Source organism: Gavialis gangeticus, unplaced genomic scaffold (assembly GCF_001723915.1).
Source record: "Gavialis gangeticus isolate Ggan-Ray unplaced genomic scaffold, GavGan_comp1, whole genome shotgun sequence".
Taxonomy (NCBI): Eukaryota; Metazoa; Chordata; order Crocodylia; family Gavialidae; genus Gavialis; species Gavialis gangeticus.
In genome coordinates this window covers 6,632,019-6,659,402 of record NW_017729031.1, presented here as the reverse complement: position 1 = coordinate 6,659,402, position 27,384 = coordinate 6,632,019, and the positions used below count along the sequence as shown (strand labels likewise).

The 27,384-nt window shown below is 46.0% G+C and overlaps 1 protein-coding gene across 2 annotated transcripts in view; it reads right to left on the bottom strand.

Annotated features, from left to right (window-relative positions):
* CACNB4 (calcium voltage-gated channel auxiliary subunit beta 4) overlaps window positions 1-27,384 on the bottom strand; it is a 200,089-nt gene that overhangs the window by 84,309 nt on the left and 88,396 nt on the right. For both annotated transcript variants that reach the window (XR_002098499.1, XM_019522409.1), the window contains exons 2-7: window positions 19,501-19,620; window positions 18,476-18,598; window positions 11,485-11,615; window positions 2,749-2,825; window positions 2,359-2,378; window positions 2,186-2,266 (exon numbers count right to left, since the gene is read on the bottom strand). Coding sequence is in view for 1 of the 2 variants with exons in the window: in XM_019522409.1 (XP_019377954.1) it covers window positions 2,186-2,266; window positions 2,359-2,378; window positions 2,749-2,825; window positions 11,485-11,615; window positions 18,476-18,598; window positions 19,501-19,620 (552 nt within the window). In the remaining variant the exon portion in view is untranslated. The remainder of the gene's footprint in view (window positions 1-2,185; window positions 2,267-2,358; window positions 2,379-2,748; window positions 2,826-11,484; window positions 11,616-18,475; window positions 18,599-19,500; window positions 19,621-27,384) is intronic.

Below are 27,384 nucleotides of genomic sequence, written 5' to 3'. Positions count from 1 at the left end.
TTTTTTTTCCCTTTTTTTTTTTTTTTTTTTAGTTTCAAATGCTTTTTGTAGACTTTAACCAGAAAAATGTGAAAAGAACTTTCCCACATATATTACACAGAGATTTGTTTCTATACTATCTATACACATAGATAGATAGATTATTCAATTATATATTATAGATATATACTAGACATATAGATATGTCTCTCTATATATAAAATGAATAATTTATAATATATAACTGAAATAAATATCCATAACTAACTGATGCATGTAAAAATGGTTGGGTTTAATCTGTAGCACAGTCTACTCTTAACAAGCAATAAAAACCCTCCAGATTCAAAAGCCCCATGGCAAAATTCACTTGTGGTATAGCACCAAAGTCAATTCAGTTATGCAAAAGATGAATTGTTATGCCTTGAAGGTAATGTTACATTACATGTAATTAAAAGGCAGCCAGGAGAAAATTAGATACAGTAGAGCCTCTCCAATTCTCAGTTTGTTAATCTGCAAATCCAGTAAGTCTCACCTCCACAAAGTCTTATTTAAGAGCAGAGTTCTGTATTAAGATTAGAATTGTGCCCTAACCATACTATTTTTATGAAATAAATGCACTGCAGTATACCAGTATACCATAAAGTACTACAATCTTAATTATTCTAAATGAAGCACATCTTAGATTTTAAATTCATATAGATACCAATTAAGCAAGGCTCTTAGGAGATATATAAATATAAGTGCATACTAAAATTCATTGCTGAACAGAGATGAATTTAAGCTTGTTCTTCAAGTTAGCAATGTGTTATGTACTACGTACATCTCCATGGTACAAAGGAATGCATGGTGACACTCTGAGCTAGTTTTGTTTAATCCAAGCCTGCCTTGTTAACTCTGAAAAACTTTCAAGAAAGAATGTCCTGGTTATTTGTGTATATTAGGGAGACTCTGCTGTACATATCACGCTCAGCAGAGGGTGATGGTTCAGGTGGGCTACGATTCTCTTTATACTTATGTTTTTATTTGATAATTTTCTGAAAACCAAGCCTAAGTGATAATGATGGTTCTAAAAAGTCAGCTTCTAGAGTGGCCACACTGGAGTACTCCAGCTTGGCCAGTCTCTACTATCCAACATTTCCTAATGTGCCTTATCTTCTTAATGGCTAAATCGGGGATAATGAAGATCGAAAGTTCCTTTGTAACTGTGGGTAGTTCAGTCTTGTCTACACACAAAACTTGTGCCAATTTAAATAAGGTCTTGTCTACATGAGAAAATACCACTATCTTAACTAAACTCTCATGTAAATATTATTTAGATAAACTAAAGCAAAAAGCTTTGTACGTGCTTGTTTAGATTCAGATTAGGGCTGTCGAACAATTAAAATAATTGATTGTGATTAATTGTGAAATTTAAAAAATAGTTGTAATTAATCGCAATTTTAATCAAGCAGTTAAGCAATAATCAAATCTCAATTTATTATAAAGATTTTTGGATGTACTCACACATGCACAAACCATAGACAGTCCCCAAGACCTGGCCCTCCAACCCCCACCATTCCCCATACACTTACCTGTATCCAGCTGCTGAGTTTGCTCCCAGGACACGTGTGTGTGTATGTGTGCGCGTGCGTGTGTGAGTTGGAAGTGAGGGGGAGGGGCCGCTTTTCCCCCAGCACACAGGCAGGCACAGAGCAGTGAGGGGAGAGGGGCTGCTCCTCCCCCAGCACCACCAGTGATTAACACGCATTAAAAAAAATTAATGCAATGTCAACAGGCCCCAAAGTCTATTTTCATTCCAGTTATAATTACAAATAACTCAACTGAAGTCAATGGAGTCCCATCATTTTTAAAGCAGTATAACTGCAAGGAGATTCAAGCTTCACTCTCATCTAAACTAACTTATTCCAGTTTAGTTCAAACTGATGTGGAATTGGTTTAAGCTAGACCAAAAGAAGCCTGGTTTAAACCATAATAGAATTATCCACATAGCCTTCCACACTGGTTTAAACTGGTTCTGGACTTTGCCAATTTAAATTAACCTAGTGCAACTTCTGCATGGAGACAAGGCCTTAGATCCTACATAGAGAGTACTACTTAGTAGTTCAACTAAGATCATTTCATAATCAAAAAGTGGAGGAACACAAAGCAGACCAGCCAAAAGCGTGCTAGGAAATGATAAGTAACTTCAACTAACCGGAATACATACCTCATACCCTTTCAGCGATGGGCCCACTAAGACAACAGGCCTCATGGAGGGCACAACATCATAAGGAGGAACATGTTCTGTCTGGAAGAAATATGTATCCAATCAATTCATAATCTAAAACAGATGCTGCATGCAAATCCTAGGAACCATGTAGTAGATTAAAAGCTACTTACCACTTTTTGTTTCTGTTTTGCTAAAAGACCAAAACAAAAATTTGGTTAAAAAGTGTTTAACCCAATAATCACAAGATTTTCACACAAAGATCACTCTGCCAGTGCGCTCAAGTTACATCACTGGGACTTCTTTCTGATCAACATTATTATAACTGGTGACTCTTTCCTGATTCTCCAGTTCTCTTATTCTTTAACTGTCACTTACAAGTTCAGGAACAGAGACTTTTTCTCTTCCTCCAATTATTTTAGGGAGGGTTTAAAATGCAAGGACTCCACTGTGGAATATTTTAATAAATTAGCAAAAAGAGGAGAAAAGAGTATCACATTCTTCTTTTGCAATTTTTAGAATAAGTTTCAGAAATAGCATCTGTAAACAAAATCCAAACTCACCTGTAGAAGTGGGTGTAGCCCGAAACGTGCCAGACACCATTTCTCCAAGACTCGAAGAAGAATTTCCACCTGATTTCCTATGGCATTACAAAGTCTCATTAACACAAACCATTCTGAGGAATAAACTCACTTAGCCCTGCTCTAGGGCTCTGCAAAATGCCTGCGTTTCATTTCAGTTTCATATTTGGCATTTTGGAGAGACAGTGTTTTGTTTCGATGTTTCGTAGGGCTGTTCGAAACAGCTGTGTTTCATTTCATTTAGGATTCGGCGTTTCGGAGGGACAGTGATTCGTTTTGGTGTTTCGAATCATTGTCCCGTTTTGTTTCAGCCAAAACTGTTTCGGAGCTGTTTTGGAATTTCGATGGTGTTTCAGCCACGGGCTATAATGGGGAATCACAAAACTGCCTATAACTTTGTCATTTCTTGCCTGCTTTGGATGAAATGTGCAGGGATGCTAGCCCCTTCTGAGGCTGTGAAGCCTGCCAAGTTTCAAGGAGACAGGTGTAGGGGTTTCTGGGAAACTGCACCTCAAACTGCTGACAAGCAAAACCCGTGACATGTGAGACTGTGCGTGTGTAAGGTGCAGCAGGGTGAAAACTGCAGGGATGGTAGCCCCTGTTCTCACCCTTACAACTCCACTGCAACCAGTAAGTCTCAGGCCTCTCAAAGATCTTACCGGTCTGGGCTTTCCCCAGCCAGAACTGTGCAGTAGCTGGAAATTATCAGGTGCCTCCTGCTCCTACCCTCCTTTCCCTAGGGAGGTTTGCAGTCTTGGCATTTCCTGGGGCCGCCGAGCCACCAGCAGTCTTCCTGGATAGACTCAATATAGACACTGGATTTATAACACACTACAACCTGTGGGACATCTGACTCCCCAGGTAGCAGGTAGCTTTCCACTTTTACCTGCTACATCCCCCTACCCCCCCGCCAGCCTGTCTCTCACTCCCTGATGCCTCTATTTCCATTTTCACTGACTGGTTTTCTTGCCTGCATTGCATGCCAGACCAGCCTCTGGCTTCTTTACTATTCCTTCCATCCAGGAAGAGCACACACATACCAACTAGATCAGAGGTGGGCAATTATTTCAGGCACAGGGCCGCTTACCCAGTTTTGGCAGGCTGTCGAGGACCGCATGGGTAGCCCCGTCATTTGACAAGTGCCCCGCCCCCTGGTCACCATCTTGGGACCAATGTCCCAGGGCCAGCACTGGTGGGGCCCAAAGCGGGGCACAGGCTGGCAGGGGTCTGTGGAGCCAGGCTGGGCTGCACCAGCAGGAAGAGGGAGAGCTGGCCCGGCTCCATAGAGCCCCTGCCAGCTGGGACCCCGTTCTTCTGCCACCCTGCCTTGGGCCCCCCCGGCAATGGCCCGGGGACACCAGTGCAGGCTCCATGCTCCTGCTGGCTCCCTGCCCACTCACTCCCAGTGCTCCCCAGCCCCACAGTACAGGTGGGGGGCAGCATGCAGCTCTGACTCCCTGCTCACCAGCAGGGACGAAGCTGGTGCTGAGCGTGGGGAAAAGCGGCCCCTTGCCTGCCCCAATGGCCAGCGCTCCCTGCTCCAGGTGCTCACAGTCCACGCAGGGTTGTCTGGAGCAGGCACAGGCAGCCCCACGCGGGCTGCAAGCAGCTACAGTGAGGGGTGCTGGGCATGGGGTGAGCAAGGGTCCACTTTTCCCCATGCTTAGCACCAGCTTGTAAGCTGGCCCTGCTACCAGCCTGGGCTCCAAGCCGGCTCTAGGCTTGCTGGTCGGCAGCAGCAGCTGTGGCCCCCCCGCGTGCCGCTCTAGACAGTGTTGGCTGCTGCTGCTCACCCAGAGTGCGTGCTGGGCAGCCCACAGGCAGTGGTGGCAAACACTGCCCAGCGCGGCAAGTAGGGGGGCCGCAGCTGCTGTCACCATACACAGCCCCTACAAGCGAACTCAGAGCCAGTGCGGGGCCCAGGCTGGCAGTGGGGCTGGGTCATAAGGTGGTGCCGAGTGTGGGGGGGAGAGGGAAGTGGCCCCTCTCTGCCCCGTAGCTGGCGCCTCAAGCTGCAGCCACTCGCAGTCCACCTGGGGCTGCCTGTGCCTGATCTGGACAGCCCCACACAGGCTGCAAGCAGCTGTAGCACAGGGTGCTGGCCACGGGGCGGGCAAGGGGCCACTTTCCTCCACGCCAAGAAGGAGCCCGGGGAAAAGCTGAGCCCAGAGGAAAAGCGGCCCTTCCCCTGCCCAGTGCCCCGTGCTGCAGCCGCTCAGAGCCCACATGGAGCTGTCCGGAGCACACACAGGCAGACCCATGCGGGCTGCAAGCAGCTGCAGCGCGGGCCACTGACCACAGAGTGGGCAAGGGGCCACTTTCCCCCACCCATGCTCAGCTTTTTCCCAAGCCACTTTTCCCCGGGCTCCTTCCCTGGCCGGGGTCCTCCCCTTTTCCCCCACCCCCTTCCCCCTTCCCTGCGGTTCTGGCATGGGGCAGCCACATGGTCCCAGGTCAGAAGCCCCAGCTGGGGCTTCTGGCTGAGGGGGTGGGGCCAGGAGAGCCCCGCTGTTGTAGAAGCCCTGGGTCCTACTGCTCTTGGTTCCTGTTATTTTTGACAGGAACCAAGGGCAGATGAATATTAATTTTCTAAATTTTTCAGGGGCCCTGTGGGCCAGACAGAATGGCCTTGCGGGCCAGACAGAATGGCCTGCGGGCTGTATTTTGCCCACTCCTGAATTAGACACTTCCTCAGCCTGACAAAGGGTTTTAAACCCAAAAGCCCATGCCTTGCAGATGGCATCCCAGGCAGCTAAGCTAAGCTCACCTGGAGCCTCACAATTCCACTGCAATCAGCAAGCCTCAGGTCTCAAAGATCTTACAGGTCTGGGCTTTCCCTAACCAGGACTCTGTGCTTGCGTGTGGTGTCTGGAGTTTATGGCACCTCCTATCCGCCTTTCACCAGGGAGATCTTTGGTCCTGGCATTTCCAGGAGCTGCCACACCACTGGCAGTCCCACCAGGCCTCCCAACCCTGGCAGGGTGCAGTTTTAGGTCATGCCCAGGACCTGGGGCCTCCTCTTTCCCTATAGCCCCAGCCCATACCTCCAAGTTTGTCCTGGCACAGGAGCTCAGCAGGGACATGTTCTTCCCCTGCTGGCAGGTGATGCAGTGAGTGCCACCTCCAGCTCTGGGAGGAGGGCATTAAATGGTTAATAAAAAAAAAAAAAAAAGGAAACAGGTGTGGATGGAGTGAGGAGGGTGGCACTCACTCCATCTGCAGGTGGAGATTGGGGAATCTCAGCAGTGGGAGGCTGACCTTGAGGAACACCAGCTGCTCCACCAAACCAGGATCCATGCGGTGTGGTGGGGTGTCACAACATCCCCAGGGATGCTGAACACTGGTCAGTAGAGAGGACAGGTGTTCCCGGGCAACCGTGCCCAGATCCTGCCACATGTGGCTGTGGGTTGCCCAATAGGCCAAGGGGTCGCAGTCCAGTGGCTCCACGTCCTTGCCGAGAGGCCTCGGCGCTACCTGCCCGATGCTGGGGGTCTGGTGTGTCTGGACCCCAACATTGGAGCCATGCCTTTGGCCCACATTGGCAGCACCTGTCATGAAGGAGACTGGCTGCTGCTGGGAGTGCTGGCATGGGAAAGTGGATCCCCCTCTTCTACGTCCCCCTGCATGTGCCCTTCTGCCTCTTGGACTCTGTTCACCAGCACCTCCATCCAATGATTGCTGGAGCACATGCTCCCCTTCACTCTCAGGTCACGTATGGCCACATGGACCATACCATCCAGCTGTTTCTTGATGACCTCCTTCAGCTGCTTCACCAGTGCCTGCACATCTGGTGACAGCGGCTTGCCCCAACCAGGAACACTGATCCCCTGGAAATTCTCCATTTGGTTCTCAAGTTCCCTCACTATGGGGATCACCTGGCTAAGGAGGGCATCGCCAGTGCTGACAGTCTCAGTGGTCTCAAGGAATGGCTTGAGGACCACCAAGATATGGGAGATGGTATCCCACTCAGCTCTATTTAGGGGGCCGCTGATCCCAACCTCCCTGAGCAAGACCATCTCATGGGTGGCCTTCTGTTGCTCCATCAGCCTTTCCATCAGCATGAGGTATGTGGAGTTCCACTGAGTCAACACATCCTGCATGATTTTGTGCTGCAGAATGCTCAGCTCCACCTGTCTGTCCCACAGCATCTTGCCCTCCTTGATGCTGTGGTGGAAGCAGCCCGCCATCGTCCTCCACTTCAAAATGAGCTGGTCGGTTTTGATGGTGTTGTTACTGGCAGCCCTGTCCCGCTCCAAGGCACCCCTGACTATGAGGTGGAACTTGTGTGCCACATAGCAGATGCCAACAAAGTTACCATCACAGACCGCCTTGACCATGTTGGCCTGTTGTTGGTGACCATGAACCCACGGGTGAGCTCGCCCAGCTCAACAAGCGACCCCTGCACCATGCGGTTCACAGCCCCCATGATCTCCATTGCTGTGTGGAACTCATCCATCACCTCCACGTGAAAGAGAGCCCACCAATGGCCTGACTGATGGCACCAGTGCCATGTGAGGCAGACGTAGGCATGATCTCTACCCCAGCAGCTCCAGGTGTCCAAGGTGAAGTTCAAGGCCACCTGCGAACTTGCCTTGCGCAGTTCCTTCCTCAAGTACTCCCTGCATGCCTCATACAGGGAAGGCACCACCATCCTGCTGAAGGGGGTGCATGCAGGCACTTGGAAGGATGGGGCCATGAGCGCCATGAGCCGCCTGAACCCTGGCTCCTGAACTAGGGAGAAGAGCAGGCTATCCAGAGCAAGCATCTCCCCAATGCTCTGGGTGATCCTGCTCACTTTTGCAACACCCCCCCCATGTGTCCTCCTTTACCCGCTGTTCCAGGGTGGCCTGCCTCTGCTTCTTGGGGACGGGGGCTTTGGAGTGAAAGAGGGACTTCTTTTTGGGCACGCTCCCACTGGTGCCAGGCTGAGGAGGACCAAGAGCAAGGGGGTGGTGCCTGCAGAGATGCATCAGCATCCCCGTGGTGCTGTAGTGTTTCTCTTCCTTTCCTGGCTGGTCTTACATCAACAGTGCAGACAGATAGCATACCTGGGATCATCTGCCACCTCAAAATCGTCCCACACCACACTACCCCCTCACTTCTGGGGTGCGGGTGTGGATCCTGCCTGATCCCCCTCCTCAGCAGGCAGAGGCACAACAACAGGAGCGGATTCAGCTGAGCCACTAGCCTCCTCAACTTCTACCTCAACCTCCTCCAAACTGCCTTCCAGGGAAGAAGATCTGGCTCTAAGGGAACCTGGAGGAGAGTGGAGCACAAACTCAGATTCCTTCTCTGTCCCCAGAATTTCTTTTGTTAGGGTGTTTGGGTCCCCTGCTTCCAGATCCAGCCCCGCTCTGGCACCGGAAGGCTCAGGCTGGGAACTGAAATGGGGGTGGAGGAGACTGTCATCATGCTGGTGCTACTTGCCATGCTGGTGGTGCTGGGGGTTATTATTATGGCTGGTGTTATTGGAGGGGGTGCAGATGCAGGCACTGGTCCCACCACCTTGTTGCCACTAGCACCAGAAGCCTCATGTCTGCGAGTGCTAGGGAAGAGGCTGAGTCTAAATTTGGGGGGTGGGAGGAACTTACAGCTCTCCCTCTCCCTCCCCGGCCAGAAGACCTGGCACCTGCCTTTCTAATACGCTTCGTATTTCATGTGCTGGAAAAAAATGTGCGTCTGTGTGAGTGTATGTGTAATAAATGGATGTGTATTGAGTGCTTTCCAGGCAAAGCACAACTTCCTTTTTGTTAGGGAGAGAAAAAAGAACAAATAACAAGATTTTTGGGGAAGGGTAGGCAAGGGTAAATAGGAAAGGATTAACAGCAATGGCTACAACTTGGTAGTAAGGCACTATCAAGCTGCAAGCAAAGCTTACAGATGCTGCTCTCTGCTGCTGCTCCAGACACTCACAGATGCAGCTGCAAAATGGCACACAGCAATTTACAAGCAGCCTTATTATGGTGCTTCTCTGCCCCTCCCTCAGAGCACTGGGATTGGAAGAGACCTCAGGGACAGATCATTGTCACTGGCCAGCTACAGATGTCAATATCAGAGCAGTCCTCCTCCTCCCCCCATCTCCCCCTTAGTTTCTTTCCCTGCAAGCCCGCCTCCAAAACAGCTCAAAACAGCTCTGAAACATTTCAGAAACATCCAAATTGTTTCGGAAAATTTCCAAAACATTTCAGATGGCCCGTTTCATTTCAAAGCTGTTTCAGAACCTTGAGTTCCATTTCAAATTTGGTGTTGCACCATCCACCCAAATCCAAAAGGAAACAAAATGGCACTGAAATTTCACACAGCCCTATCAGCACTTAAACCTGCTGTACAACCACAAAATAACTAGGAGGCTCTGCACCTCCTTTGTCCTGCAGAAAAGCTCTCTTTGTTTGTTTCAAATACGCTGGAACATATCTGCGAGCTACGATTTAAGGCAGACCCAGAGGCCTGAAATGACTGCATATAAATGATAAGGGGATGTCTATCCAAGTCCAGATTCCAAGGTGCTGCACTGTCACTCTCTACCCTCCCAAAAGTTTGGAATGAGCATGAATTCTAAACTATAGGCCCTGCTTAATTCACCAGAAACACCACGTAATCAGTCTTTGCTCACACTAGCGTGAATGCCATCATGATACAAATGGATTCATCCACACAGAATTCCATCGACTTCAGTGAGTCTCTACCCCAGCAAAAGCATTCATACAGGTGGATCCCTTTGCAAGGGTGAGGTCTTACAGTATAAGCTATTTGTTTAAAAATGTTTTGGGACTTGAATTTTTTTCCTTCAGTGGGCCAAACAATTGTTAGTATGAATATAAATTCATAGCTTTTGCCTTTCTATTATGCAGTATGGCAATCAAAACAGGAACTGCATTTTTCTTTGGAAGAACACACCAAACACATTTTGTCCTACCAGGTAGCCAAAGCTCTGGAGTCCTTCTGTACAAAAAACTTCCAACCACAGAAGACAAAAACTGAATTCTATTGAATCTCTGAATGAAGTTGCCTAGAAGTACAGCAGACTGAATTCTTAGGGTCACACAGGATTCTCATGATCAGCATGCAATAACCCTTTATTATGTGTTGAAAGGCAGTCAAAAGTTAATTCTCTCTTTTTAATTCATGAATGGTTTTCAAATTCTTTCAGAAAGATTCATGGATCCTAATACAAACTATTACAAACATTTATTTTTCCTCTTTTCCTTCATAATTTTTATTTCATTCTCCCTGGGTACAACTACATGAGATACTGACTGAGGTACCTGAATAATACTGTGCTAACAGTGCTAATATGCTACTGCACAGTATTATTAGGTTACTGCACAGTCGTGTCACTTAAAAAGCTTTCTCTGGAGCTACTGCAAGTGACACTACTGTGCAATAACTCTGGCTACTGTACATTTATTTAGTACTTGATTATACAAGTACTAAATAAATGTGCAATAACTACTATGCAATAGCATCTCGTGTAGGTGCTCCTCCTCTCACCTTGATCTAATTATCAAGGAATTCCAGGAGACAAATATGCTCTGCTGCTGTAAAAAAGTGCAGCTGTACTGGATTTGTGGAGTTATATCTATATGTACCAACATAGAATCTGGCCTAGGGGAATACCATCTCTAGGGTCATCACTCTGTATTCTCTTTTACTGTACTGTTTATCCACGTTAGTCACCCCTTTTTCCACCCACAGAGGCAACATGGCTAACTTTAGGACTGTTTCAGGCTAACAGCAAATTAGATAAACCAGAGTTAATGCTGTTCGTTTATTTTAAATATTTCCTCCAATGACTTACCTCTGAAATGGTTCCTGACCTTGATTAAATACATTAGTATACCAATTTCCTGCCAGCACCATATAGGTTAAATTATGTGCTTCACTTTTGCCACTGCTTATGACTAAATTTAATTGTCTTGCCTTTCTTTTACTATGCCCCTCTTTAAAGGCTCTAACCTCCTCATTACCTATGTGTCTGTATAATCCTCCTCAAAGTAAGCCACAGTTATGCTCTGGCTCTAAGGTGAATCTTGAGTTTGCACAGTTAGCCACTACAAGATGACAGTCCCTACAAGACAGCGTTACAAGGCCAGAGTTGAGATTAGCATTAGTAGTTTTTGGCCCCCAGGCCAGTGTTCAAGTCCATAGTAACCAAGGGATCCACAGCACCCATATGTAGGAGTTGGGAGACAATGAGAAGACAGGCTGAAGGACGAAAAGAAGGAAGGAGCCACCTGGGGTGCAGAGGCTGCAAAGTCAGTCTAAGAGATCATCTCTTAAAGAAAAGGTTGCACTGACACAGGTGCTGTAATACATGTCTCTGTGCTGTTCCCACCACACACATTTAATAGTTAGAACTAAAAATGTTAAGAATATGAGGGGGTAGAACAAAATCTTCAGGTCCTTGAGTGACCTCACTCAGTTGATCTAAGCCTGCATGGACTCAGACTTCTAAATCCCTGGCACCCTCCAACTGTTAGTCTCTCCACTATGTAACTTGTTTTTCAATGCCTACACCTGGGTCTTTCTTGCCCTTTGTGTTAACGACAGCAAGAGATCTAGGATTCTTATCATCTTCTTTGAACCTGTTTATATTACCCCCTTTCCATTCTGGAATCCAAAAGCAAATTCAACATTTAGACAGGTGAAGACTGAGCGATGCATAAAAAACATATCAATAAAACTACACAAAAATTACCCAGCTGAGGGCATTCTTACCCTCCATGGAAACGTCCTCTCTTCTGTTCCTGTTGAATTCGGATGTTCTCCAGTCTAAGTGGACTTGGAATAAAACCGATCTCACAGCCCTCTTTAACCAGCCTTCCTATCCACCAGTCATTATTATATTTCTGTAACACACACAGATTATCAACTTAACTCACACATTTGACAAGTCTTAAGTATTCTGAACATTTTATCATCCCCACCCTTTAACCTCACGCTGCTTTGAAAGCCAGTGCTCACACTGAAAGCTCATCATTGGACAAATTGTGTATCCTACGTGAGTAAATCAGAAAAGCCAGAGAGGTCTTTAAAAACTGAAGTCTTTTACATGTCCAAGGAATCAATGCGAGCACAAACTGGGTCAGGACAGATTTCTCTCTGGACTATCTCAGCCTGTCTCAATAAATTCCTATTTTCCCCTTGTCCTTTTTAAACCTACTCCTGCAAGCCTCTCTCCCATGCCCAGTTTTTACTCATAGAAGTATTCCCACTGATTTATTTCCACTGTCCATATATCCATCCCTTAGGCCCAAATCTGTTACAGTTTTGATCCAGAAAATCACATTAGCAGTTGCTTAAATTTTAAGTATGTTAGTTCCATGGAAGTTAGCAGGTATATTCACAACCTTGAGATCTGGTCCTATGTTAGTACCAATCAGAAGAACAAGTTAAACCAGTGGACTTAAACCAATGTAAATGTCCTAACATCAGATCATGATTGTGTTTCATGCTCTTGTTTTAAATTTAGTCCCTGAATATGGAAGTGCTTACTCACACGAACAATCTCACTGTCTTCAGTGGACTTATTTCTGATTTACGCTTACATAAATGAGATCAGAGTCAGGCTCATGGTGAGAACATCTGAATAAGGGAAATGAAACTGATGCAGTGGGGGGGGAAACAAGATTATTCACATTAGGTCATCACCTTCCACATGTTATTCTTAGCATTCAGTGTGTGGGAAGAGTACATTTAACTGCTATTGGTTGCTATGTCTGATTTCTTATGCAGTGTCAGTAATTATTGCTATTTCATTTCATTAAACAGGTACATAATACTTGGGCCTGTAGGTGACAGGTGAGACATGCAGGATGCATCTTGAATATAGGGACCCACCAGTTTCAGCTGATATTCCAGTTTGCTGCCAAGGTAACCTCACTTCTATCTAAATCCATTGGATTTAGATTCATAGATTGCAAGGGGCTGGAAGGAACCTCGCAAGATCATCAGGGCAGCCCGCCTGCACTAGGCAGGAAAGACAACTGGGGTCAGGTGATTCCAGCGAGGTGACCATCCTCCCTCCTCTTTAAGATTTCTAGGGAAGGTGATTGCACCACCTCTGGAGGAAGTTTATTCCAGTCTGGACACTAACTGTGAAGTCTTTTCTAGTGTTAAGCCTGAAATGGTTTTCCAGGAGTTTGTGGCCATTGCTCCTGGTTTTCCCCAAGGGTGCCTTGGTGAACAGTTGTTCAAGTCCCTCAGCCTTTCCTGGTATGGCTTGCCTCGCAAGTCTCTGATCATACGGGTGGCTCTTCTCTGGATTCTCTCAAGCTTTTCCATGTCTTTGTTGAAGTGTAGCACCTAGAACCGGATGTAGTGCTCCAGCTGCGGTCTCATCAATGCTGAGTAAAGTAGAAGAATCACTTCCTTGGTTTTGCTAGAGATGCATTGGTTGATGCACGCCAGAGTACTGTTTGCCCTGTTGGCTACAGCATCACACTAACAGCTTATATTCATACTATGGTCTATTATTACCCTAGGTCCCCTTCAGTTGTGGTGCTAGTCATTTTGGAGCCATCGAGCCTGTAAGTATGTCGGGGATTGTTCATCCCCAGATGAAGCACTTTATACTTCTCAATGTTGAAGTTCATCTTGTTCTGATCCACACAATTTGCTAGCCTGTCTAGATCCACCTGTATCTGCAGCCGATCTTCAAGAGTGACCATGATCCCCCATAACTTGGTGTCATCCATGAACTTGGCCAGTGAACTCTTTGCCCCCACATTCAAATCATTGATAAAGATGGTGAAAAGCACTGGACCAAACACTGGCCACTTCTCGCCAGGACAACACAGATCCGTTCATTCGAAGAACTCTTCGGGTCCTACCCCACAGTCAGCTTTCTACCCACCTAACTATTGAGCAGTTAAGCCTTTAATCCTTCAAATTTCCTGTGAGAACACCATGGGATACCAGACCAAAGGCCTTGTGGAAGTTTAGATATACAATGTTGACCTGCTCTTTCTTATCCAGGTGGTGAGTTACCTGGTTGTAGAAGGAGGTAAGATTGGTAAGACAAGACCTGCCCATGATGAAGCCATGCTGGCTGTCATTCAGAATCCTACCTTCTGCAAGCTCATTGCACACAGACTCCTCGATGAATTTTTCCAGGATTCTCCCTGGTATAGAAGTTAGGCTAATTGGCCTATAGTTGCCCAGGTCCTCTCTCCTCTCCTTCTTGAAGATGGGCACAACATTGGCCCTCTTCCAGTCTTCAGGAACTTCTCTTTCTTTAGATTTTGGTACTCTGAGGTTGAGGAACATGTCATCCTCATCCATGTGGACTTTCTTGATGAAGGCCTGGTATTAAACTGATTTATTGAAAAAGATGTCTGTTGTAGGAGTCCCGACAACCCATACAGGGGACACAAGACCTCAAGAAGCACTGCTATCAGTCCCCAAGGGTCCCCAAGGGAGTGGGAACTTACCAGTGAAGACACTGTCAGTGTGATCCAAAGAGCTCCAAGCACTATGGCTGCTGCACTTTACAAGCTCGTGCCAGATCCAGGTTGGCTGGTGTGCAGTGGCTGATGTCAGAAAGACGCATCCCACACCAGCTGAAGGGAGAACAGAGGCCCAGGATCATGACTGTGAGAGTGTTGACCCAGAGCAACGACTGCCCTGGCAGGGGCAAAAGGGGCAGAGCAGAACCTGCTCATCTAATTTGAGGCTCAGAGGACCCTCAGGATGGAAGGACTGGGACCACACGGTGGAGGAGCATACAGCATGATGTGGAGGTGCAGAGAGACAGCATTTGCCTCACTGGAGTGGCAAGAGCAACGATCTGTGAGTCCGTTCTGGGATGGGGTCCAGGGCCTCATAGTTGCAGTGAGGGTTAACGACACCGGACAAGAGAAAATTAAGGACTTGACAGACTAGCCTGCTGGGCATAGTCATAATAACCCACGGACTTGCAATTAAAGGCCTAACAGTCATTTAGTGAGAAACCCAGACACAGGGAGCTTGACATGCCAAATCCCCACACTACCATGACAGGGCAGAGGGAGACTTTCATTAACCTATCGGGACTATTTACCAGGCCAGAGCCCGACTAACTGACCAATTGTGAGAATGCTGCCATTCTATCGTCTGATGGCACACAACCTGGCTAGACCATAAGATCTGGCTGGTGTAACAACAGAGTGTACAGGGAGGCAGAGCCCCAAGAAACAACAAGCTGTGAAGGCAAGTGAGGGCAAGCATAGACCGTTAAGGATCCTCCCCTCTTACTAAAAAGATCAAGACATGGTGGGTGAGACAGAGGACATGCCCTGCTAATATGAGCCATCAAGGCCAAGCTGTCAGGCCACAAGAACTAGCGTTCAACAGACCGGAGGACTAGACCTTGGTGGCAGAGTCGAGTGTGGTGTAGTCGTCTACAATGTCTTACGTAGACGTAAGCTTAAAGAAGAAAAGTACACTTAAAATGTTTTAAGGCGGTGCCACAATCCAACAAAACCCAAAGGGCTCCTATATACGTACAGCAAGGCTGCTCCGACATGCTGTAATTACATGATTGTGTTTCATGCTCTTGTGTTAAATTTAGTCACTGAATATTCTTATATAATAAAGGACTTATATAATAAAGGACTTAGTCCATCTGTCTGTCTGTCCATAATGCTCTTGGACCACTCTGATTGGTTAGTGAAACAACGAGTCAGACTGCAGAGCACCACCATGGTATCATGGCAGCACTCTGCTGCCTCTGAGAAGCAGGACCGGGCAGGGTGTGATGGGGGGTGGGCAGGCCAGCAGAGCGGTGCAGGGTGCTGAAAGAGGAGTACAGAGGGGCAAGCTTCCCCCCACCCCCCTACCTGCCCCCTGCTCCTGGGATGCAGCAGTGGCGCAAGGTGGTGGGTACAGGTGCTCCATCCCCCCCCTCCCACCCTCTGTCATTATTGAAGGGCAATTGGCTAGTGAATGCATGTCTATAAAAGCCCAAGGATTTTAGTGTTAACAGTGATATAATGATTAACCCTTCTCATTCTAATTGAGATCTGGCTAATGCCTGCATTTAAAGGACAAGGAGGACGGGAACAGGTAGCTCAGGAAGCAAAAGGTCCTGCATGAAGGCAGCATAGGTTGCAAGAAATCTGAAGCTGACCATCTGCATTAGGGAGGAAATAAAAAATGTTTAGAAGTCCTCTGGAAAGAGTATGTAGGTTAAGGATAAGCGAACGGTGAGGGGAGATGGAGACATTATGTTCACCAAGTTTGCGAAGGCAAAAGTTAACTGGAGAGGTTTTGCACCTTGACGGCTGAGAGCAAATATTTGGAGTGCTGGTGGTAGATAAGGCTTAACAGTGGAGCATCTCTGAAGGGTGGTAGTGAAATGAGGAAGATGCATCAAAAGTGGTATAGAAACTAATGGCAGTTATAAACATACCTTTTTGTCCTGCGACATGCTGGAGATCCATTGTTTTAGAGCAGACTCAATTAATTGAGTCTGCTTCACATGCGCTGCACCGTGTACAGTTGTATAAGCAGTGAAATGCATGTCAGCGCAGAGAAAATGGTGGTGGTGCTTTTTTGAACTAAAGCACCTCCTATGTGCCGCTGACATTTTCTTAGTGCTGACACGCATTTCGCCACTTATAGACCTGCAAGTATAGAGCCTGGTACTGCAGCACTTGCATGTGTAAAAATGCCCTAAGAAAATACTATGATAGGTGGGTTGCAAAAGAGATCTTCAAATGATTCAGAAAGAGAGCAGATTAGGTGTCTGAAATCCATCTGTCCTATGAGGCCAGCTGCTCTCTGCTTTGGATATCCTGCATAGCAAGTTTAGAAACTGCGGGGTGCGTGGAGTCAGCCTTGTGAGGGTTGCTGGAAAATTCAGTCATGGAGCTAAGTTGTCAGAACAAGTTCTTGTTGGGGAACAAATTCAGTGCAGAACAGACGAGTAGCTTCAGGTTTCCATCCTGCCTCTATCTTAGCAGATATGTAAATATTTCTTACAATAACTGCAAGGAAATCAATTTCCATCTGCATTCACCCAAAGAGGGATGTAGAATGAGGGGATCACCCGAACTGTCCACTTGCTAAATGCTCCTCACAGCCAGCAGTGGCTCTTCTCAGACAACTTCTCACACAACTCATGCACAAGCTAGCTGCAAGATGACAATACGTTTTCAATAAAAGCACTCTGTAGCATGTGAAGCAATGATGAAAATTCCTCCACCTCGTCCTATGCACAAACTCCATAAGGGGCCTGGTGCAACAGAAGTAGCAAACTGCATCCACTGAATGATATGAGAGCAGGTGCTTTTCTCTGACATGTCAGGCATCTCAGGAAAGAGGCATATTCTCTGGTGGTTCTCTTCTGGGGTGGAGTGTGGTTACTTTGCCTTGCCCCAGTGCAGGACAGTGCTCTTGGCCCACGGCAAATTTTGCTATGAAGATTTTAACTCCCATAGACAGATTTTGAACTTGGAATGCTAAATTCGTAAAATAAAGTAAAAGAGCTGTGTGTTTCATAAAAGAAGTGGAGATTGCTATTCTTGGTCATTTGCAGATATTACAACAATACACTTGTGAAAAGGTGAACATGCACATTTGGGGGTTTACTGTAGACGGCTTTAAAAAATTGTGGGAAATATTCCCAATGTACAGTGAAAAATGTCCATTCACTGTTTTGTTGTGGGGGAGGGGGGAAATTGAGCTGATCCAGGGGAGGAGTTGCCTGCCTACAGCCTCTCTTCCCTAGCCCCACCACTCCTCCCAGCTCTGGTTCTGTCTGCAAGAAGGGAGCAGGGATGAGGGAGGGGTAATGCACTGAGGGCCGGGGTTTGCCCAGCCTGAGCTGGAGGGGGATGGGGTTGGGGGTGAGCTGCAAAGCGAGGGTGCTCCAATCTATTCGCCTCCCTTCCAGCTGAGGCTGGCCAAACCCCAGCCCACAGCACATTACACCTCCTTCATCTCCCCTCACTTTCTGCAAACAGCATCAGGAGAGGGGCTGGGCTGCATCAATCCAGCCCTGATTGTGTGCAGGGACTGACAGATGTTAAATGAAGGTGTTCCGCTTTGGAGCACCTCCATCTGATCCTTCAATACGTGACAGTTCATTTGTTGCACAATCAGTCACTTTTAAACCACTCTACAGCCATTCATTTCTGTCACAGCATAGCTGTAGAGCACTTTCAGCGGGCTGATCACATGACAGTGTCACCTCTGGCAGCACCCTTTTTCTCTTAGCTTTTGGGTTTTCCTTCTCCCAACCCTAACCCTCCTGCTTTCCTTGAGATATTTCCCCCCAATGCTCATTCTAGACCTTTTCTTTCTCTTACAGAGTCTCTCCAGAGTAGTTTGTAGACCTGACTGGATTAACATCTTCCTTTTCACTCCCAGGATACCTACTCTTAGTCTCAAGCTCACCACTTGACAGGTTTGTTTTGAAGTACAGAATCTGAACACAACAACTTCAAGTGGGTTTTAAATATACTAACTAGGATATGATCTCCCATCTTGTTTCTAAGACCTGGCAGTAAATCTGTAACCTCACATTTTTAATAGCACAAGAGATAGCCTTACAGCATTACAGCTTTGATAATGACAAATGATCCTGGGAGCCACTGCTAATCAAACAGATGTTCAATGCAGTGCTGGCTGATATTAAGCTTTCTTTTTTTGTCTTGTGCAGCTCAAATCTGACTTCTCAGGTTTTACTTGTTGGCTGGTAAAAGGAATAATTGCATCCTGGAGTTACCTCTTTAATGTGCAGAAAGTCCTTGGCATCAAAAGAGATGGCAGTGCTTGGGACAGGAACATCTTCATCCAGTGCTCCACAGTAACTCACATTAGTCTTAACAGCAAATGCTACAGGTTTAGACTAGAAATAGAAATACATGTAACAAGCATGTTGTAGAAATGTTATTGTACTTTTCAGATTTAAGAGTTAATATGCTAACTGTATTGAACAAAAAAATAATCTACTGATGGTGCATAGTACATTAGGCCATATCCAGACATAACAAACTGGCCTCACTCCACACCAGCCAGGAACAGAGCTGTGCATTCTTATACTGTGTCCAAAGTTGAACTGCAGGATTTGTTCACAGCAGACAACTGAGCATGAGTGTTCAGCCTCTGGTATGACATATCTAAGGAAAGCGAACTCCTCCTTCCAGGGGGTACCACACAGACCTGGAAATGCCATAAAGTTCCCCTCTTACAGATACCGCTCTAATGTTCTAAGGTGCCAATTTCCATTAACCAATGGGCAATGAAGTGCTACAGGTAAGATTCAAAGGCAGATAGGGGAGGAGGACTGACGAGACTGGCCAAATTCCTGAATCTCCTTGTGGCATCACGCAGTGTTGTGCTGAGATGCTGGGCTGCTCCACCCATGTTAGCTCCTGAATTGAGAACAGAATTGTTGGAGTGAGCTATTGCATGAATATGGCTGTGCAGCTTTGGTTCCAGAGTCAGTTTATAATGTTTTTGCAGCATGCCTGGCAGGCTGGCCACACACACAATACTCTGGACCCCTACTGACTTCAACAGGATTGAAGGAGAATAATTTCATTCCCCACTTTCAGTAATAACTTCTTTGTGAAAATATTTGGCGTTTCCCCCTCTAGTATCTTGTACTTCCATTGGTTATCAAACTATTTTCTAATGAGACTATCATCATTATAAACCTGTGGTGCGAGTCCAAACACCATGCAAAAGCTGCCATGTCACAAAATAATGTACAAACCTGCTATTATTAAAGACAGAGAAAGCACTCACTTTTGCCCTTTCAAGCTGAATGGCTGCTTGCTGTTCTCTCTCCTGGCGGATTGCTTCTCTGTCCTCCTCCAGAGATACATCCGAATCTGAAGGTCTACTGGTGTATGAATCTGCTGATCCCTAAAAATAAAAGCACATAGTTAAGAAGAATGTATAGATTGAGTAGAAAGAAAAAGACAACTCAAAATTCAGAAAATATTGCTCAAAAATTGTTTCCTGGATTTTGTTGGATGGATTTTGTGCCTAATATCAAAGAGGAAATTGGGCAAGAGTTAACTAGGAACCTGAGTGGCTTTATAGGCGTTTTTGTTTTGTTTTTTAAAAAAAAGACAAAATTCCATGGGTAAAAAACACCTCTCTGGTTTTCAGAGCTTGCACATTATTCTCAGGCTCTGGAAGGCAATCACCACTAGGCAAACCACAGCAACCACTTACGAGGCTTAAATCCTGGTTGACAGCCTTAGATTACGATTATCTTTGTCAAAAATATATCATATCAAACATAATCTGAGTATTAGAGGACACAGTAAAAACCACTTCTTTGAGTAAATACATTATTTATTGAACCAACTTTGTAGCTGGGATAAAGTTAAACAAGCTTTCAAATGGTAACTTTATCCCAGCTACATAGTTGGTCCAGTAAAAGACATCATCCTAAGAAATCCTTCCTTCTTGCATAATTTTTAGACCATCACAGCTACAACACCACTCTTAAGCTACCATAAACATATCATTGATTCATAAATACTTTACTTACTACCAGCAACCAAACTATTTAGACAAACTATTTTACTGAAGCATAAACACGTATGAACCAAGAAGCAAAAATGGCCGGAACACACTATTAAAAGCTGCTCAACGTTACAAAATGTAGATCCAGATGTAACTTATGAAATTAGATAAGACAAGAGCAATATTATACCCAGAAGTGGTGTAAATAGTTTGCATGGGAGAAGCAGGAGACAATGAGCAGTAAGATTTCTCCTTTGCGTCACTATTTGGGCCAAGCGGCCAAATCTGAAAGTGTAATGTCTCCACTCTGTTTATAAAAACTCTTTCATATCATGACCTTGATTCTGCAACCAGCTACGCCGAGAGGGATGCTTATGCCTGTGAGGATCCAAATAAAGGACAGAGGTCTAATTCCTGAAGAAGATGGTACACAGAATTGTCAAGCATTATATTACAGTTTTTAAAAAAGAGGAGGAAATGCACAGAAACCACAAAGCCTGCAGAAGCCTAGCAAAATCAGGACCTGATTCTGCTCTCAAGGAGTCTCACTAATCGGGTCTTGCAGAGATAGGCACACTACACTGCCTCTGTGGGGAGACTGGCGACGCTGCTAGAAGCATATCCTGTCTGCCCAAGCTCAGAAAGTAGCAGTGTAGCACAGCCTTGAGCACACAATAAGAAGCACGAGGCAGACAGACCGAGAGTGGCTCTGGGTGTGTACCCAAGCCTGCACTAAACCAGTTACACAGGCTGCACACATATGTTCAAGTCATGCAGGACAAATCTTCCAGGTTTGCTCTCCTATGAGAAAAACTGACTTGTACAATTTTCAGACAGAGAAGCAAAGCCCCTGCCCTATGGATGGTGGGCAGCCAGGGGCCCGACAGCACATGGCCCAGAAGAGAGCTTTGCAGAGATTTTTTGGGTTTTTTTTAAGTGAATGCAAGCAGGGATCATCAGGGTAAGAGGAGGTGGGCACTGTGCCATGCACAAAAGAGCCCTTCAGGCTTTCCCCTCCCCAGAGCTGTGTTGAAGCCCAGCTAAGGCTGGGCAGGGTGTATGCTTGTATGCTTCCCCACACCCATGTGCGATTCCAAAAGGGAACAAACCAGTAGCAGAAGACACCCCCCTAATGGTTTCAGGGCTTGGCTTTTCCAGGCCCAAGCACTACGGAGACATGTTCTGCTCCCTGCTTGGCTGTGACTGACACATGCTGTCCCTCCCCATGTGGGACACGGCAAGGGAGAAGCAAAGCACACTGGGACTGTGGAGGCTGGCTCTGCATCTGCTGCCTGTACAGAAGTTCTGTCTCCTGGGAGATATTTTCCCAGAAGCCACTTCACTCGAATTGTTCCCAAGTTATTTTTCTTCCTGAGCAGCCACTTTTACTCTGGGAGAAAAAATATAATTTTTTTATATACTTGTGGTTTCTCCAGAGAGAGCAAGGACTCTCCCTGGAGAAACTAAACTTCTGTTCAGCCCACAGTTTTTTTTTTTCAAATGAGACATGGGCAGGTGGGACATCCTCCAGTGGGACTTCCAGGCTGACCCTACATGTCATAAAGACAAGGGCTTAGTCTGTAAAAACAGTTTTAAACATGAGGCCTCTTTGCTTTGTGTGGCATGGGCAACCTGTGTGTGTTGCATCCAGCAGATCAGGGAGGGAATAAGTGGAACGGTGGCAGGGCAAGGAACAAAAAACAGAGCAGCAGGTTGCACAGGGAAAGGGAATCAGACTGGCACTCAGGGATAGTGCAGGGTTAAGTTGCGGTACACCCGCAAAAACTTTTGGCCCCCCACTGACACAGGAAGGATATGTGCATTATGGTTCCATTTCCCGAGGTGAGGACATTTGTTTGGGGGTTGTTTATTTATGTATTTGACATCTATGTTGCCCTCCCCACCCAAAAGACTCAGGGTGGCTTATAATAAATATAATTAAAAAACCCGATAAAATAAATAATAAAAGAATTCCCCAGACAATATGCCAAAACTTAACCCTGCCTGCTGAACATGGGCTTAAATAAGGTTTTACAGAGCTTCCAGAAGATGTCCTCAAGGGGAATGGGGTACATAGAATGAATTCCCATATTTTTTCATCAACTGAGCTTAACACAGAGCTGGTGCATATAGGAAGTAGCTCTCAGCTGACCTTAGGTATTGCAGTGTATATAAGGGTGAAAGTGGTCCATTAGGCACATAGGACCCAGGCCACTTATATGGGCAATGCCTTAGCTAAGGAACCTCCTTTCCCCTAGTGGCAATGAGGTACCACTCACTGAATTTCCCACATTCCAATGCTGAAGATTCTGACACTTTATTTTCTTATTTGATTATTTTGCATTTTATTTCATTTATTAACTCCCAGCAATTCATTTCTTATTAAGCTTGGGATTCTGTATTGGTAATAGTGTTCTGATACACATCATAGGGAGCTTTGCACAGTTACATATTTTTGAGAGTCTGCATTATAGCAATTAGATACAATGGCAATAAAGGCTATCTAAATTGCTATAAACAATCAGTACAGAGCCTTATGCAATTTGCATAATTTAATCCCATTTTTTTATATACATATTTTGTACATGCTTCCTAGGAACAGTACTGCACTACAATACCAATAATGAAAACAGAGCTCTCCATCTGTCTGAGTGAAGTCCCAATTAAGTCAACAGGACTGCAAAAGGCAGATTCTACATATGGGATATGGCCCCTGTATTGTACAGTAATAATAAAAAATCCCATAGGAGCTCTACTGTACACAGTAGTGCCTGTGATCATCACTGTAGAACAGTACAATATTTTTTACAAAGAACAAGCATTAATGAATTGGATTGTGTGTATTTAGCATAGCATTTTGCCATAAGTACAGTAACAAAATTCTAAGTGACAGCATTTTCAGTAGTGAATTGAAAAAAAAAAAAAATTCTCTGAGCTACAATCTTCCCACCCAGCAAAGCCATAAACTCTGTTTTTGTCAAATGGAAGGCTATTTTGTCTCATCCCAGTTTTTAGAGGAGTTCTAAATTAACCTCATCAGAAACTAAAAAAAAGGATATACAGAAGTATGACAGGTTCATGATTCAACTGATTCAGATGCAAGGGCATTAAGAAAGCCTTGACAAACCAATCTTCACTGCCATAATAAACACAATCCTATTTTTTTCTATGAGGGGGATGATTTAAATTTATTTTTTGTGTTGAGCCATTTAACTGTGTTCAAGCAGAGAGCCTGAGAAAGGAAAATAAGCAGAAGAGGAATCAACCAAAAGCTCTGAGAACTCAGTATAAATTCGACCAGGTACGGCAGCATTCAGTCAGGTCTGCTCCAATTTGAGTGTCAAAACACCCAATGGGATAGTTGCAGCTGTCATATTTAAGGAAATGTTGTGATACATCCTGGAATATAAACTGAAAATAACTTTGGTAGGCTGCAACACAACCATGTAAGGATGTATATTAACTACAGAAAGTGAAAACAAACAATAACAAAACAAGTATTTGCTTCTCCTATTGGAAATTGCAGCATTAATCCCACCTACTTTTTCTGCCTACTAAAGTAAAGCAAAAACCCTACTTTTCAAAAGTAGCCTCTCATTTCAAGCCTGCTATTTCTACTAAGTAACAGCAGATACAATTTAAGGGGCCAAATAATTCTCGGCTCCTATCATAGAGTTTTGATGTGCAAGTATTTTGATTGTGTGCACATGCAGCACACATGCCACTTCCACGTGCAGACAGAAAAGCAGCTCCCCACTAGAACTCATGGCACTTCTTGTGAAGCGCCATGAGTTACAACGATCCCCCAGATTCAACAGACATTCACTGTTGGGTCCCAGCGATTGGGAGACCAAGCTGCTGTTTAGAGTAGCTGTGGGCCTGCAGCCGCTGTGCCCTAGCAACATCTCCCTCCCCCCACTCCCAGCCCCAGCACTGTTTTCAGAATGGGGTGGTGGGGGGAGGCCAAAATCCCCTGCTCACTCTCCCACCTCCCATTTTGAAGACAGCACTGGGGCTGCATCAGCCCAGTTCTGCCATGGCGTGCAGAGATACAAGTTACTGAAGGAACTCCATTTGGAGCACATTCATCTCAATCCTCGTGCAACGAGGGTTCTGATTTTTGCAGGGTCAAGCTCTTTTAAAGTGCGCTGCAGCCATGCACCTGTATTTGGTCACAGCTGTAGCGCACTTTCAGGGGGCAAATCGGGTGAAAATTGTCACTTCTGTTTGTGCCTACAGATGTTAAAAAGAATATGTGATGGGATGTGATGTGCAATCCCAACAATCATGCTTCCAGCCATGCCACTATTGTTGGATTGAGCATCCCATCACGCCAAATTGTCAGTGCAAGGGGAGCCTGGGATCATGATCCTGAGCTCTTCCTGCACAGGCAATCTTTGCTCCCATAACTGGGATCCCTGCAAGCTGACTGGATCTCCCAGCCCCAGGGGTGCACCATGTGCTCCAGGGCTGAAAGCTCCAATAGCTGACAAAGCTCCCAGCCACAGAAGCACATGGTGTCCCCCTGAGCCAGAGAGCTCCAATCACTGACAGGGTTCCCAGTCCGGAGCATGCAGTGCCAATGATAGCTCCACCTCCAGCTCCAGCTCCAGCATGGGGCACATAGACCTGCTCCAGCTTTGGTTGCATGCCTTGTGCTGGAGCTGGCGCTACCACAGCACACCCTGTGCCACATGACAGCACTAGCTCCAACATGGGGCACACAGTGGCTCCAGCAGGGCCAGCAGCCAAGGAGTTAAGTTGCAGCAGGGGCAATGGGCAAAACAGCTGGAGGGCAACTACACCTGTATCAGCCCTCATTTACCCTCCTGCTGCCAACTGCCATGACCACCGGAGCCTTAAAGCCCTGGATTCTGCAGCAGGCCATTTCCCCTGGCCACACAGCCAACTTTCAGTGGCCTGCCAGTAGCCCAGGGAACCAGAAAGAACAGCACTGCAGCCTGGAGTCAGGCCATGCGCTGTGTGTTTGACACCCCTGATGCAGACCATTAAGACACCATTCGCTCTACTTTCACAGATGGACTTTTTCCTCATCTTACTATCCCATGCTGCACTGCTCGACTAGAAGCGGCAAAAATGCAACCATGCAGCTACAGGTGGGTTATTTACTTTGGCTAAGAGACAATATTACTCAATAGGCTACTTAGCTCAACCCAAAGATGTTATACCATTTCCATTTTAATAGCTTGCCCCAGTAGCTCAGAATGTATACTTACCTATAGTTCATCAGAACCTATATGGGATACATGCAAAATCAATATCCTGTAGGACACTGCAGTGGTAAATGGCTGACTCCTCATGGGTTTGTATGGGATGCCTGGGAGAAAGGTACAATGACTTTCCTTCACCTCCAAGAATCAGTTGAGGGCTGGGTCATCTCCCAGTGCACACCAGATCAGCTGTGATAGAAATCTGTGGAATCCAGAAAGCTCTTACCATACTTCCTCCTACTCACTCTCAATTCTGATATATCTTTAAGAGCAGGGTGGCAGGGGCTGGCTGCATGCCAGCCAAGGACATCCAGACATCTTCAGATACTCTTCTAGGACAGTTTTAATCTCCTTGCAATTGTCACCAAAGAGATTTAGTAATGCTGAGGATCTGGGCACACAGTACACAAATCCACCACTGTACTGTACTACTAGCTTTAACAAGGATTATGGGCCCTGCTACAGAGCTAGACAATAGAACTACTTACCTAAAGTTATATTCCCAGCCTCCCTTTTGGAATTATCTTCAAATCTTTAGTTCATACTGACAACAAAACAGAACCAATCAATTCTTTATTCTTATGGGAAGCTATCTAAGAGTTGGCTATTCCAGCCACCTGTCATCCCTGCCAGGAATGTTTCAATCACAAACTAATTAACTTGAAGGTGTCACTGGTAGTTTATCAATAACTACTAATAAAAGTAAGTAATCAACTTTTCATTGGTTGTGGAGGGGATAAGTGGAAAACGGTTCCTGTTAAGGAATCCCTGTTCCATCTAGAATAGAGATATTAATTTTATATACTATTTCCCTGGAGCTTGCTTGTGTTTCCCTTAGTAAAGGTAAGCTTCTCTTAAAGGGAACCAACCCTCATAGAAAACATTCTAGTACCATAACTCTGATAGGGTGATGTTTTCAGTAATGCCTATAATTTACTGCCCCAAGGAAGGCATTTTAGGAATACTCCTTTCAGATTAGAGCAATGGTCTAATTGGTCCAATGGGCTATTGTCCACTAGTGGGAAAGTCATGCTTCAGAGGGATCTGTAATATCCCTGCCATCTCATGCACACCTCCATAATGAGCATTATACAATAACATGCCCGTGAGGAAATTGTTTCTGTAACCTGAGGCACAACTGTTGGTGGGTTTATGTTCTGAAGCGTAAGTACAACATATAAATGCTAGTCTAGCCACGATCATTCTTATAATTTATGTAAATTCACATATTTTTTAAAATACAGACAGAGAATCTTACCTGTTGGTATCTTCTGGTAAGGGGAACAAGTCAGAGATGGATACACTCTGACATCTCCATAACCTGCCTATCACTGGTAACTAGGAACCAGTTAGGGCTGTGCGAAGCTTTGGGTGCCGATTCGAATCAGAGAAGATTCAGCCCGATTTGGTGGCCAAATCTCCAAATCTGAATCAAATCAGAAGACCAGTAAAAAGGTCCGAATTGATCCGGAAAGATTCAGAGAATGTTGGAGATTCGGACAGTCCCCACCCGCCAATGCAGGGAGCTGGACCAAGACTCCATGCCAGTAAGTAGAGAATGGGGGGTGGGGGTGGGGAGGGGAAGGGGCTGGAGGAGGGGAGAGAGGACCATGGGGGGACCCCTGCCAGGTCCCATCCCCTGCCTGTTCCTCCAGCCCCTCTGAGCACCCCCAACCACTCTCCCAGCCCCATCAATGGCTGCACTGCCCGGCCCCAGCATCCCAGAGCTTTAAAAAAAAAAGCCCCGCAGTCACCGGCTGCTGCCAGGAAGGGAGGCAATCCCTGCTGCACCCTACTGCCCTGCGCTGCGTGGGGGGCTCCGCCATAAGCCTCCATCCCCCACCCACTCTCCCAGCCCCTGCTCCTGGTTCTTTAAAAAAAAAAAAAAAAAAAACCCCCCCCATTACCAGCTGCTGCAGGG